Source organism: Capra hircus, chromosome 8 (assembly GCF_001704415.2).
Source record: "Capra hircus breed San Clemente chromosome 8, ASM170441v1, whole genome shotgun sequence".
Lineage (NCBI taxonomy): Eukaryota > Metazoa > Chordata > Mammalia > Artiodactyla > Bovidae > Capra > Capra hircus.
The window spans coordinates 101,017,216-101,030,454 of NC_030815.1; the positions used below are offsets into that span (position 1 = coordinate 101,017,216).

General features: G+C 41.3%; 1 protein-coding gene across 1 annotated transcript in view; it reads left to right on the forward strand.

The window, feature by feature from the left end:
• Positions 1-13,239, forward strand: part of UGCG (UDP-glucose ceramide glucosyltransferase) — a 38,548-nt gene that overhangs the window by 8,454 nt on the left and 16,855 nt on the right. Inside the window, exon 2 of the mRNA XM_018052597.1 lies at positions 9,634-9,775. Coding sequence (XP_017908086.1) covers positions 9,634-9,775 — 142 coding nt within the window. The remainder of the gene's footprint in view (positions 1-9,633; positions 9,776-13,239) is intronic.

Genomic DNA, 13,239 nt, shown 5'->3' on the forward strand with positions numbered 1-13,239 from the left:
CACCCTCTCTCCCAGAAACCTCCCTTCATTCCAGGCCCTCCCTTCATTCCCCTCTCCTGCTCAAAACTCAACTTGAATACAAAACCATAAAATAAATTATTTTTAAATGATACCAACCATTAAACAAACTGTTGAGGAGGGGCCAAAAGGGGGCTAAAAGATTCAAAGGCAGTAAGCTAAAATGATGGAAAGGACAGTAACAATTTTAGAGACTGAGATGTTAGGGAATGAAAATCAGCGAGAAAAAGCACGGCCATCCCGTCAGTTGACAAGTCAAAAAACCCTTGTGCAGAGAGCCAATTAAGATTCATCAAGCCAAAGCATCCATGAAGTCCAGAAGAACGTTCCCGAATACTCCTTACCATCCGTTGGAGTTCTTTGAAGTGTTCTCTGAAGAGATGTCCTTTTAGCTCACAATAGAAAGCAAGACCCTGTGGGCCTCTCTCTGCCTGTGATTCATCTCCCCTGACCTTTTAGACTGAAGTAACTGGTACTGTGAGAGGCACCCCAGATGGTGCCTGCCCTCCTGTTCCCTGGCCCTGCAGCTGCTGCCTGCTGTGAGTACCCCACTCCCTGTCCTTGACAGTGACAGGCCTTCATTACATGAATTCGATTTTTTTTTTCCTTTTTGATGGAGGAGTGACTCCAGCTCTCAATTTAAAATGTCACTTAGAAATAATGCCTTGGGAAAATGACACGTATTGAAAATTTACCATACTTTCCTGTTTTTCCCAGTTGCTCCCTTAGTTTCAAGATTATTTTGTTCTTCAAAAACGAAGCCAATCAAACCATTGACTAGCATATACATGGTCTATCCCTTTCTCTTTCTTACTTAACGTGTTCCTGAAAATGTAATAAAATCAGATGTCTAACAATGAAGTGGACAGGTGTTAGAAGGGGAGTTAGGAGGGGTGTTAGGAGAGAGTTTCTCTTGAAACTGTCTCTGTTTCAAGAGAACTTAAGACTAGTATTAAAATCCCAGACTCTGGATCTGGTGCCTAGGATCTGCTGCCACTGATGAGAACTTTCCAGGTATTAGAAGCAGTGGGGAGGGGCGTTTTCTCCCCAGGAGGAAGGCTGCATTGTCGTCTTTGTTTTGGGGACTGTGTTAGGTGTAGTGATTGAATGGCCAGCCAAACAGAATAGACTCCTTTGGAATGCCTCAAAATATCTCCATGATAGAAGGCGGTATTGATTGGATTACATAGTAACCAGTAGTCACTTTGTGCCTTGTACCTGCTGCATTGTGGAAAAATTATCATGCCTCTGCCTCTCAGTTCTGAGGGTGACAGTCTCTTCCTCCAGCAGAGCCGAAGGAAGGGGGATTCTTGTGACTGCAGAATCCAAATTCTGAGCCAGGCTCTGAGCGTGGAGTAATTTCGAAAAGCCAGCACCTCTGCCCAGCTGAGAACCCTTTTAATAGTCTTAAAGGGGAGCTCACCTAAGAAAACAGTAACAGGTCCTTTTTAGGCAATAATAATTTGTGTCATTTAAAGTCTCTCAATCTCACACTTGGATTGTTTCTACACTTCTGGATTATACCTATAGAACTTTAAATTAGTTCCTAAATTTTGAGTGTAATTTTAACCTTGAATATAATTTTAATGTAAATACAGTATATAGTAATACTTTGCACTAAATGTTTTATCCCATTTTGATTTATTCTGTTTTAACCATGATTTGAGACTTTTAGTGATTCCCTTTCCCCCTTTTAGTGGTTCCCTGGTGGCTCTGATGGTAAAGCGTCTGCCTGCAGTGTGGGAGACCCGGGTTTGATCCCTGGGTTGGGAAGATCCCCTGGAGAAGGAAATGGCAACCCATTCCAGTACTCTTGATTGGAAAATTCCATGGACTGAGGAGCCTGGTAGGCTACAGTCCATGAGGTTGCAAAGAGTCAGACACGACTGAGCGACTTCACTTTCCCTGTTTAGTCTTTTTTTTCCTCTCATTTAAAAAAATATTTTTACACTTAAAAAAAAAATCATTCATTTATTTTTAGCTGTGCTAGGTCTTCATTCCTACACAGGGTTTTCTCTAGTTGTCATGAGTGCGGGCTGCCCTCCAGCTGTGGAGTCTGGGCTTCTCGTGGTGGTGGTGTCTCTTGTTGCAGAGCGTGGGCTCTAGAGTGCGCGGGCTTCAGTAGCCGCAGTCCCAGGCTCTAGAGTGTAGGCTCAATGGCTGTGGTGCGTGCATGGAGTTAGCTGCTCCGTAGCATATGGGATCTTCCCAGATCAAGGATCAAACCCATGTCTCCTACATTGGCAGGTGGATTTTTTACCATTGAGCCGCCAGGGAAGCCCCCGCGCCCCCACCTTTTAATTTTCCTTAATACATAAGAGTTGACTTTATCTTTAAAAAAAAAACCAACATAATGGATTACTCTTTAAACATATATGAAATAACTTTTAAGTATATGAATTTCCAGTCCTTCCTTTTTGGTTATATACATTGCATTAGTGTTTGATCTCTCAAAATCTCTAATCAGTACTATGATATTTCAGAGGAGTTACATTTAGTGGAAATATGTTCTTTTTGAAAAATTGCTAGTAATAGCTACCACTGAATGTTTACTCTGTGGCTTAATCTCATCTATTTCTCACAATTGCTTTATGAAGTAAGTGAGTACTCTTACTCACACTTTAAAAAACAAGAGCAAATTGAGATAAAGAAATGCCTTGCCCAGGATACACAGTTAGTTAACTGTGAACCTGGTACAGAAATCTAGACAGTCTCTCTCCAGCCATGGCTCTTAAACTTCACTGTGACCTTCCTAGTAGACTCAGTTGTAAAGAATCTGCCTGCCAATGCAGGAGATGCAGGTTTGATCCGTGGGTCAGGGGAAGATCCCCTGGAGAAGGGAATGGCCACCATTCCAGTATTCTTGCCTGGAAAATTCCATGGAGGGAGAAGCCTGGTGGGCTACAGTCCATGGGGTCGCAAAGAGGCAGACTCGATTAAGCACACACTCACTCACTACTTAAACCAATATGCTGTATATACTGCGGGTGGTAACCTAAAAGGTAACCCCGGAAGTAATCCATAGGGATAGAATGTCTGTATGGAAATGTTTCCAGTTGCTCTGAATCTTAAGTTTTTGATAACTGGCAACATTTCGATCATTATGGAGACAGCCCCATTCTTTCTGTCTTCTCCGACCCTTCCCCAACTTGTACGGCTCCTTGGAGCCTTCTTGTTTTCCATGCGTCCTGTAACAGCTGATCTTTCTGAGAGTTTCCATCTCTGCCATCTTCTGTTCTTACAGTAATCAGACTTCCTAGCCCCTTGGGTCTCAACTTTGCATATTGGAGTCACTGAGGAAGATTTAAAAAAACAAAACAAAAAAAGCATGCTGCTGCCTGGGCCTCAACTCAAGAGATTCAGTAAGGAATTTACACATAGACACAGATACACACACACACACAGACAGAGACACACAGACACACACACACAGAGACACACAGACACACACACACAGAGACACACAGACACACACACACAGACAGAGACACACAGACACACACACACAGACAGAGACACACACACACACACACAGACACACACAGACACACACACACCCCCAGGTGGTTTTCTTGGCTGAGAACAGTTGCCCTAGGCTGTTTACTCTTGTGCTACTTGGCTTCACTGAATTCTCCACTGCAATTCACTTCCTCATCTTGCCCTTGCCTCCCCCTGGATCAGTCTGCCCAGTTATCCTGAATCTATCTCATAATTTATAGCTTCTCTGTGTTCAGAATCCTGAAAATGGAGATTATCATGCAGTCACGTGGACTGAACTGCTACACACTCATGGGCTCAGATCTCACCCCTGAGCCGCTGCTGGCCTCTGGCAATACTTTGTTTCCATTTTTAGCTCTGACACCCCTGACTGGCAGCACCTCTTCTAAATCTTCACCATCTTACCCCTCATCCTGGCCACATTACCTTGACTCCTGCCTCACACTGTGGATCTTCTCAGGCCATTCTTAATTTTTATTTCTCCTCTGTTTACCTTTTGACTAGCTCTTTCCACTAACCGTTTATACTCAAGTTTTAAAAATGAAAAAGAAGTAAAAATTAAACTGAAAAACTCTCCTCTACCTGGTTACTAACTTTGGCCTTTTTTCACTGTCAGATTTCAGGAGAAACTAGTGTTTATTCACCGTTATCACCACTCACCTCTCATTCATTTGCTTCTCAACCGTTTTTATTGATCTGCCCCTTGCCCAGAGGACTCTGAGGTCACCAGTGTTCACACATTCTAGTGGACATTTCAGTTCTTACCTTGTCCTCTCGGCAGCATCCAATGTTATTCTTTCTTGAACCCATTCAAAGAGAAAACAGCCCAGCCTAACAAACCCTTCTGTGGCTTCACTTTCTTCGTGGCTCTTTCCACTCTTGACCTTCTTCATGCATTACCAGTTATGTAAATATTAATTATATTGACTTGTAACCAACTGCCAATGGCATGCCCCACCTAGGAGAGAATATGTATGTACTAAACTGTGGATGGCTCGTATGTTTCTCTCTCTAGACTAACCATTTCTTCCAACTGTATTTAGCCAACCACTTTTTACTCTTCATTTATTTAACTTAAAAAGCATAGAATGTCAATTTGTCTATAACTGAGTCACTTTGCTATAAAGCAGAGATTGGTACAACATTGTAAATCAACTATACTTCAATTAAAAAATAAAATTGAAAAATTTGACAACACACTATGTATCATTGTTTTGTTGGACCCTGGAGACTTAACAGCCTACTATAGTGTGTCTTCAGGTGCCAGATTCAGAAGAATGCATCCTATGGGACTCCATTTAGATAGATTTTGAAGCCAGCAAAATTAGTCTGTGGTACTTGAAGTCAGAATAGTGGTTACCTTGAGGAGAGGGTAGTTAGTAGAAGGGGACACACACAGGCTTCTGGGGTTCTGGTAAGACTCTGCTTCTTGATCTGGCTACTGTTTCCATGGGTGTTTCTCTTTGAGATAATTCAGTGAGCTGTGTACTTTCATGTAACTTTATGTGTTATGTGGCCCAAAAAAAGTACTCCCTGCATCCCCTACAGAAACATCAAGGTTGCAAGCCAAATGCATGAGGGGAAGGTAGAAGTGGATTCCCAGGATGGCAGCTGAAGCTGAAAAGGGATCCCAGGATCCTGGAAGGAAGCAAATCACTTGATCAGGCTAAGGGTGGAAACCAGCACCCACAGGAAGTCTTGTGCAGGGTCTGGGGGCTGTAAGCTCACGTTCATGCTGTGTAATGCAGAAACCCTCACCTGAGATCCTTAAAAACTGCTTTGAAACCAGGAAACCTTGCAGGGCTCTGTCAAAGCCACTCGTGAAACTGGCCCCCTTTGGGGATTCCACCATTCAGGCCACTTTGGAGACTCCAGGTAAATGGGATGTTTTTTATCGTTTGAAAAGCACAGACTGACTTCCCACACACCGGCCATGGCATCATTTCTGTGAGTAGAAGCGGCTTCTGTATGTGGGCACCGCCCCCATTAAACCCCAGTTCCTTGACAGTATGGAGTGTGCCTTGGGCTTCCCTGGTGGATCAGAGGGTTAAGAATCCGCCTGCAGTGCAGGATACCTGGGTTTGATCCCTGGGTCAGGAAGATCCCCTGGAGAAGGGAAAGGCTACCCACTCCAGTGTTCTTGCCTGGAGAACTCCATGGACAGAGGAGCCTGGTGGGCTACAATCCATGGGGTCTCGAAGAGTCAGACACAACTTGGTGACGAACACTTCTTTTCTCATCATGTTATATTACCAGTGCATAGAATAATGCCTGATACACATTTGGAGTCGAAAGAGATTATTCAGTAAGGGAATGCTTAGTAATCACAGAGCACCACTGTGCACAGCAGAGTCCTATATGATTGCATGTGTGTGTTTATTACCTAAGTCAAAACAATGCTCTACAGAGTAGTACTTTGGTATCCTAGCTGGCATACTGCAAGATGATCCATTGGGGTGTGGAAAGAAAATTGTGAGGAGGGGAGAAGGGAGGGAGAGGGCTAGATACATACATAGATATTGGGAGGAGGCACAAATTAGAATTTTTTAAAGGCCCTGTAATATAGTTGAACTTATAATAATCTTGAGTAGAAATTTCAGACATGGTACTTATGAACAATTCACTTCACCATAAACCTAGAGAAAGCTTCATGGTAATCTGGCAGGTCAGTCTATCTTTGATAACATGCAGCATTCTTGATATGAAAGGATAGGATGTATATCTATATTAGCATTATGTAAATGTATTAGCATTAGTAAGATGTCTTAATGAAGACAAAGAGGAAAAAGGGAAAAATAGAGTCAATACTAGACTGTGTAGCAGTTTAAATTATTGTTGTTTTTAATGTAAAGCCTCCCCAAATGCAGTGTGTTAGTGGGCTAGGTTTCTCTGTAATTGGCCATCACCCTATATGGATGTTTTGTTAGTTTAATTGTACTTAATGATCATACTTTCCTGGTGGCTCGGACGGTAAAGTGTCTACCTACAATGCCAGAGACCCAGGTTCAGTCCCTGGGTTGGGAAGATCCTCTGGAGAAGGAAATGGCAATCCACTCCAGTACTCTTGCTTGGAAAAATCCCATGGACAGAGGAGTGTGGTGGGCTACAGTCCATGGGGTTGCAAAGAGTCAGTAAGACTAAGTGACTTCACTTTCACTTTCAATGATCATACAGTAGAATTAATAGATAACAGCTACTGGGATTTTAGACTTCTCACTCTATCATCCATGTCTCAAACCCTTTCATGATTTCAGTGTCTTGGCCTCTTACTCTCTCTATGCGGTAATCTGGATAATTTCTTCAAATCTGGTTCCAGTTCTCCGGTTGTCTTTTAAACTGTGTGTATGACCTATGACCTGTCTATTGAGGTTTTGATGTCAGTGACCACCATTTTCATTTCTAGATGTTATGTGGTTCTTTTCATGTATTCATGGTCACATATGATGCTCTCTCATTCCATCTCTTGGGTTTTATTCAGGCAACACCTGCAGTTTGTATTCTGAGTTCTGGGTCCCAAAACCCACATAGTTAGGTTTTTCCAGGAAGACTTTTTGCTTTTATTCCATTTTATTTTGGACTGAATCCAGTTTAGGCAGCATCCCCATCTTTCCTCTGTGGCCTGTTTTCTACTTTGCCTTTCAAAGATTCCATATTTCTACAAGATTCTTGGAACAGCTTTCAGTCATTCCTGTTTCAGGCTTGTTATCATCTCTAGGTAACTAGAGACCAGCAGATGGTCCCAGTGTAAATATTATATCCAGCACTCATTTACTCAGAGGTTTCTCTTCATTTCTGACCTGGGACGTTTTCCTTTTTATCATAACAGTTTAGTCACATATCTAAAAACATGCTTCTGCATGTGTGCTAAGTCATGCTAAGTTGCTTCAGCTGTGCCTGACTCTGCGACGCTATAGACCATACGTAGCCTGACATGGGGTTTTCCAGTCAAGAATACTGGAGTGGGTTGCCATGCCCTCCTCCAGGGCATCTTCCTGACCCAGGGATCTAACTGGCATCTCTTACATCTCCTGCATTGGCAGGGGGCTTCTTTACCACTAGCACCACCTGGGAAGCCCCTAAAACATGCTTTCAGGGTGCTTGTTTTAAGAAAGAGTAGAGAAAATTATAAATATTATATAAGAATTCCATCTGTGTATGTTTTGGCTTAGTATGCATTTTTGAAAAATCTCTGAAAAGATAAGTAAGAAACTAATAATGCTGGGGAGGTAGTGACGGGAACAAGACTGATGGGGAACAGAGATGGCAAGGAGACTTCTTTATATGAACGTCTTAATATTTTTAGTGATTTGAACCATGTGGATATATTACTGTTTCAACCAATTAAATATAAACTTGCCCCCCCACCGGCCATCTAGATATTCTCTACAGGGTGGGTTTCTCCAGACATCTAGTCCACTGTTTTGTTAGCAACGGAATAGTGATCATATTTGTGGTTACATAAATTTTAGATCATCCAGCCCTCTGGCTGAACCCTATAGATCAATATTTGCCAAACTGGTCTGTGGCAAAGGATCAGTTCTTTTCAAGTTTTCCCATCTGTCATGGACTGACACTTTGGTAAACTACAGTAAAAATAAATGACTGATCATACACTTGGATGGCATGGCAATGCCAAACTGCTAGAAAATTTCTAAATACTTTCTCTCCATTTCATCACCAGCCAGTATAAAGCAACTTGTGGATTGCTGCCACACAGAGCAGCGTGCTGTAGATGGTTCTCGTTACTTTCTGGCGTTCAGGGTTGTGGATCAGAGACCAAGACCACGCTGCTCTTTAAAATTTTTTGTGTTGCTTAATTTTTTTCCATTGTAGGTAGTAGCCTGCTTTTCTTTCCACAAAGATACATTATGGTCTTATCTGAAACGCGAGATATTTGCTGCAGCACACTTCTGCCTTAATTGGGGGAGTGAGCCTGTGACTAACTGCTATAGACAATTGGTACTAGTGAACTTCCAGAAATCACCCATAGATGAATAGTATATTTCATCTAACCTAAGATGCATTGATACGGGCATCTTCTTGATCTTCCAGAAGGGATGGTTTCCATGCTGCTAAGTCTGGGCTGCCATCTGGCTGCCAGCGATTGTAAGATGCCATTGATTTCAGAGATGTTAAAATGTGGAAGAATGTGTCTTAAAATACCCTGCAGATGGCCCTGTGATTGTTCCAGTGTCTAATTACTGTTGAGTGCTTGGAGACTTGCATAGAAGGAGGGAAGACACCTTTAGTGGCTTCCTTTAGAAACTTCAGCATTCTGCTGAAACACTCTTTATTGTGACACACCTGACCTGAACTGGGACACATTCTCTCTTCCCTAATTGGTAAAGCTTCCCTCTTAGGAGCGCTGTGCTACACCACCCTTTGGGCTGGAGCAGCTCTGAGAGCCTTGGCCAGCTTATCTGGGAATCAGTGGCACTGGTTTATCTTTCAGTGTCTTAATAGAGATTTCTCTCATCATTGAGTTTTTTTTTTTCCCCTTACCTTCAGCTTCCCTCCATTCCATCACTGCCATTCTGAGCTTGTGAACATTGGGAGTTCTGCTAGGTATCCCATTTCCTTGTTTGCCATGCAGGCTGGCTTGGTAGTTCTTTCAATTAGTTGTTGTGTGGACTGTTACAGAAATTTCTCAACTTTTTCTGGTTACACTTCCATGTTTTTCTGGTGAAGATAGGGATTTTCCTTCTGCTCTTTTTATAGTTCTTTGGCCACCTTGATGGTGATTTGGGAGGAAAGGCAGTTAATGTGTGGGCTAATAACACTGTCATTCTTTCCTTCACCAAGTGTTTATTGAACGCTTGCTCCGGGGCTGGCATAGTTCTGGCATCTGAGAATACAGCAAAAAGCAACAGTCTTAAGCTCCAGCCTTCACTGGGACTTTCACTCTGCTTCCTCCAGGTTTTCCTCACTGGAACCTTAACCTTGTGCTATTGATACTTTCTTTCCTTTCCAGAGACCCCTTTAAAAAGCTGCCAATTAATTTTGTTTTTAATTTAGAATTCAGTAATTTATTGGTAGCTTGATATATACTTTATATAGATTTGGCACTAAGACATTCTCTAGAAATGTATGTTAATATATGTATCATTTGCTTTGTAGCCGTTTACACCTCAACAAGAAGGCAACAGACAAACAGCCATATAGCAAGCTGCCAGGGGTGTCTCTTCTGAAACCACTGAAAGGAGTAGATCCTAACCTAATCAACAACTTGGAAACATTCTTTGAATTGGATTATCCCAAGGTAAGTGCAGTGTTGTACTCATGGGAATGCACTGAACCATAGCTTTTTTTTTTTTTTTTTACTTATAGTAAACACAGAGGAATTTTGACACGGCATCAGGTGAAGTTATTAAAAATTTATAATGGTGTTGGCTTCATCAAATTTATGCTTTAGCAGTATTAATAGCAGTGGTAATAGTAATAATAGTAGTAGTTGTCACAGGACAGATGTGGGATTGAGGAAGGGGTATTAATTCCTTTTCTAACTACGCGTATGTCGATCTGAATTGAAAGTGAAAGTGTTAGTTGCTCAATCTTGTCGGACCCTTTGCGACCCCATGGGCTGTACCTACCAGGCTCCTCTATCCATGGAATTCTCCAGGCAAGAATGCTGGGGTGGGTTGCTATTCCCTTCTCCAGGAGACCTTCCCAACCCAAGGATCAAACCTGGGTCTTCTGCATTGCAGGCAGATTCTTTTCCATCTGAGCCACAGGGAATCCCCCTGATCTGAATGAATTCGAAATCCCCGAGTAAAGCTCCTGGAACTCAGGCATTGTTAAGTGCCTAGTAGTTGGAGTGTAAAAATCTTACTTCATGAGAGTTGCAGTGAAAATGAAAAAGGATATGCATTTATCCTTGTGGAACTTAATCTCACATTTCAATTTTTTAACTGTCATCCAGCCCTTTCCCCTTTCTGTATTCAACCACTCTTGAAACTTAGTTAAGAAATTTTTATGTCGCCATTCTTGTAGGATGATAGTCACGACATTTAAATAGTTTCTGAAGTTAGCTGTGGGTTTAAAGAGTTTCTTAAAATAACCCAGGAACATATGTATCCATTAATTATGAACATGTGGGATGAATCAATAATCAATTTATTCTTCTGAATGAGGTTTTTTTTAAAATACAATTTGGAATTGAATTGTATTGTATTGAGTTGTATTGCTCTCCAGAGCTCAAGTTTTTCACTTAGATTTTTGTCACTTAGTTCTTTTCCACTTAATTATGTCATTAAGGTATTTATGTGGTTAAGGAGAAACTTGTTTGGACACATTACAAAAATGCATAATATTCTATGCAAAAGATTATTTTTATTCTTTTTTAGTTCACAATTTTATTTTCTAATTATAAAAGAATTGTTAGTTGTGTAAATAGAACATTTAGAAAACAGAGCAAAAGTGCAGAGTGCCTACACTCTAAAGGAAAATGTTGGTCTCACAGCATTTTACTTGCTTTTAAAAGACCGAGCGCAGTGGCTATTCTACCAGTGACAAATTAAACCACTGAAATTGCACAAATCTGAGTGTGAAGCATGAGTTGTTTGTGTCATCAAGGAGGCATGTAGTCATGAAATGAACATTTGTATAACTGCCAAGCCCAGCAGACTTTAATATTCTCTATTTGTCAAATGTAAACATTGTTTTCCAAAAGTACAGAAATATTTTTGTTCTAGATATACCTCTTTTTCTCTCTTAATTTGATGTGGAACCTCATAGGCCATTTGGAAATATACATGTGGCTTCCCAGGTGGTGCTAGTGATAAAAAAAAAAAAACCCACCTGACAATGCAGGAGAGCAAGAAATGCAGGTTCGATTCCTGGGTGGGGAAGATCCCCTGGAGGAGGGCATGGCCACCCAGTCTAGTATTCTTGCCTGGAGAATCCCATGGACAGAAGAGCCTGGCGGGGTACTGTCCATGGAATCACAAAGAGTCAGACATGACTGAAGCCACTGAGCACACATGCACACACACACACACACACATGCATACACACACAGACACACACACACACACTATATATATAAAACATGAAATTCTAAAATTTTGTTTAGTTTTAGACATATGCAAAAAGGTTTATTACTGATACTTGTTCTGAATTTCTAGGTTTAAAGTTTGGTGAGACTGTTATTATACTAAGTGCCCTAAAAGATATTTGTGCTTTAAATATCTTATAAATCTACCTTATATTGATATTTATTCCTTGGGGAAATTTTTCTTAGAAAAATATAATAATAAAAAATAAAACTCATTTTTCACAAAATCAATTATTTATTTGGCATCAGTATAAAAGAAGGCATTTAGAGGGAAGTTCAGCCATATCAGGAAGATGCAGTAATCTGCATCTCAAGTGGCCTGATGGCTTTACTTTAGTAAATTCCAGCCATATGAAGAATTTTAAAATTAATCATCTGCCGGGGTCCATCCCCAGTGGATCCAGGGAATTCGAAGCAGGGACGAAGTCAGCATCCTAAGAAAGAACTATTTAATTAGAAATATAAAGAGAGATTAGGAAAGAATAGTCGAGTAGGAAAATTAGTGGAGAAAAGAGGCTGAATAACTTGGTTTACGCAGAAAACCAATAAAAGTGTGAGACAAGGAGTTTGCACCACCTACGTAGGCCACAGGCGTCTTCCCGGTCTCCTGAAGGAGTGGGGACACAAAGTGCCCCCCCATTCAGATCTTAGAAGCCCAGGCAAAATTAGTAGGCTTGGCGAGCCTCCGCGCTCCAGATGGGAATTCAGCCAGAAAAGAAGAGAATGAGAAAAGACCACACGGGGGAAACCAGTCTTTCCAGGAACTGGTCCGTTTCTTTATTTTCCAGGTCCATTTTTATACTTTTAGTTGTACATAGAGATAAATGTGTTCTCAGCATATCTTTGTTTTTACAAGGGTCTTACGTTTGTTCACAATATCTTCTGGTCTGGAGACCGATTAACATTTTATGGCCCCACCTTTCTTTCTATTGATAAAGGTTAATCAATCAGAAAACTTGTTTCCCCTTAAGATCTATTTAGTCTTAAAATAGTGATAAAGTTGCATTCTTACACAGGAAGGACACAATGATTTATAACAAAGAAAGAGCAGTACAGTGATCTATAACAAAAGAGAAAATTCATTAACTCAAAAGTCTAGTATTGCTAACATCAAAACTACTATATTTCTTTTTCTACATTCCAATTACATCGATTAATATACTCCCAGGTGCCTAAAGATATGGAGGCCTGGCGGCAGTCATTAACTCAGCAATGAAACCCTTCACCAACATAATTTTTATCTTTAGAAAAACCCTATGCTAACTAAGACTTTCAAAATACTCCAAACTCTCTGTGCTGTTTATGGTTGAGAGGTTGTAAACAATCATGTACGTAGTAGCAAGAGTATGGATAATCCTGTCACACAAGCTAGTCTGCCAGCAGAGAGGTTTGACCTGAGACACTCCTTTTATATGCAGGAGACTATTATCTGGAGCTCTAAGTTAATTTTCCAGAGAAAGGTGGTCAGGGATAGCCCCTGTTAATGTCAGAAGAGTAGGTGAAAGCATAACGCAGTAAGGCAGGCAGACTTGGTTTGGGGGCAGATGCATGAGCAGATCCAGCGAGTTCCCTTAAGGCCTGACTCACCTTTGCCTGTTGGGCCCCTTAACCTCATGACCTTTGCCACGGGCGGGATTCCTCGTGCTGGCTCCCGGCAATGATCAGAGTTA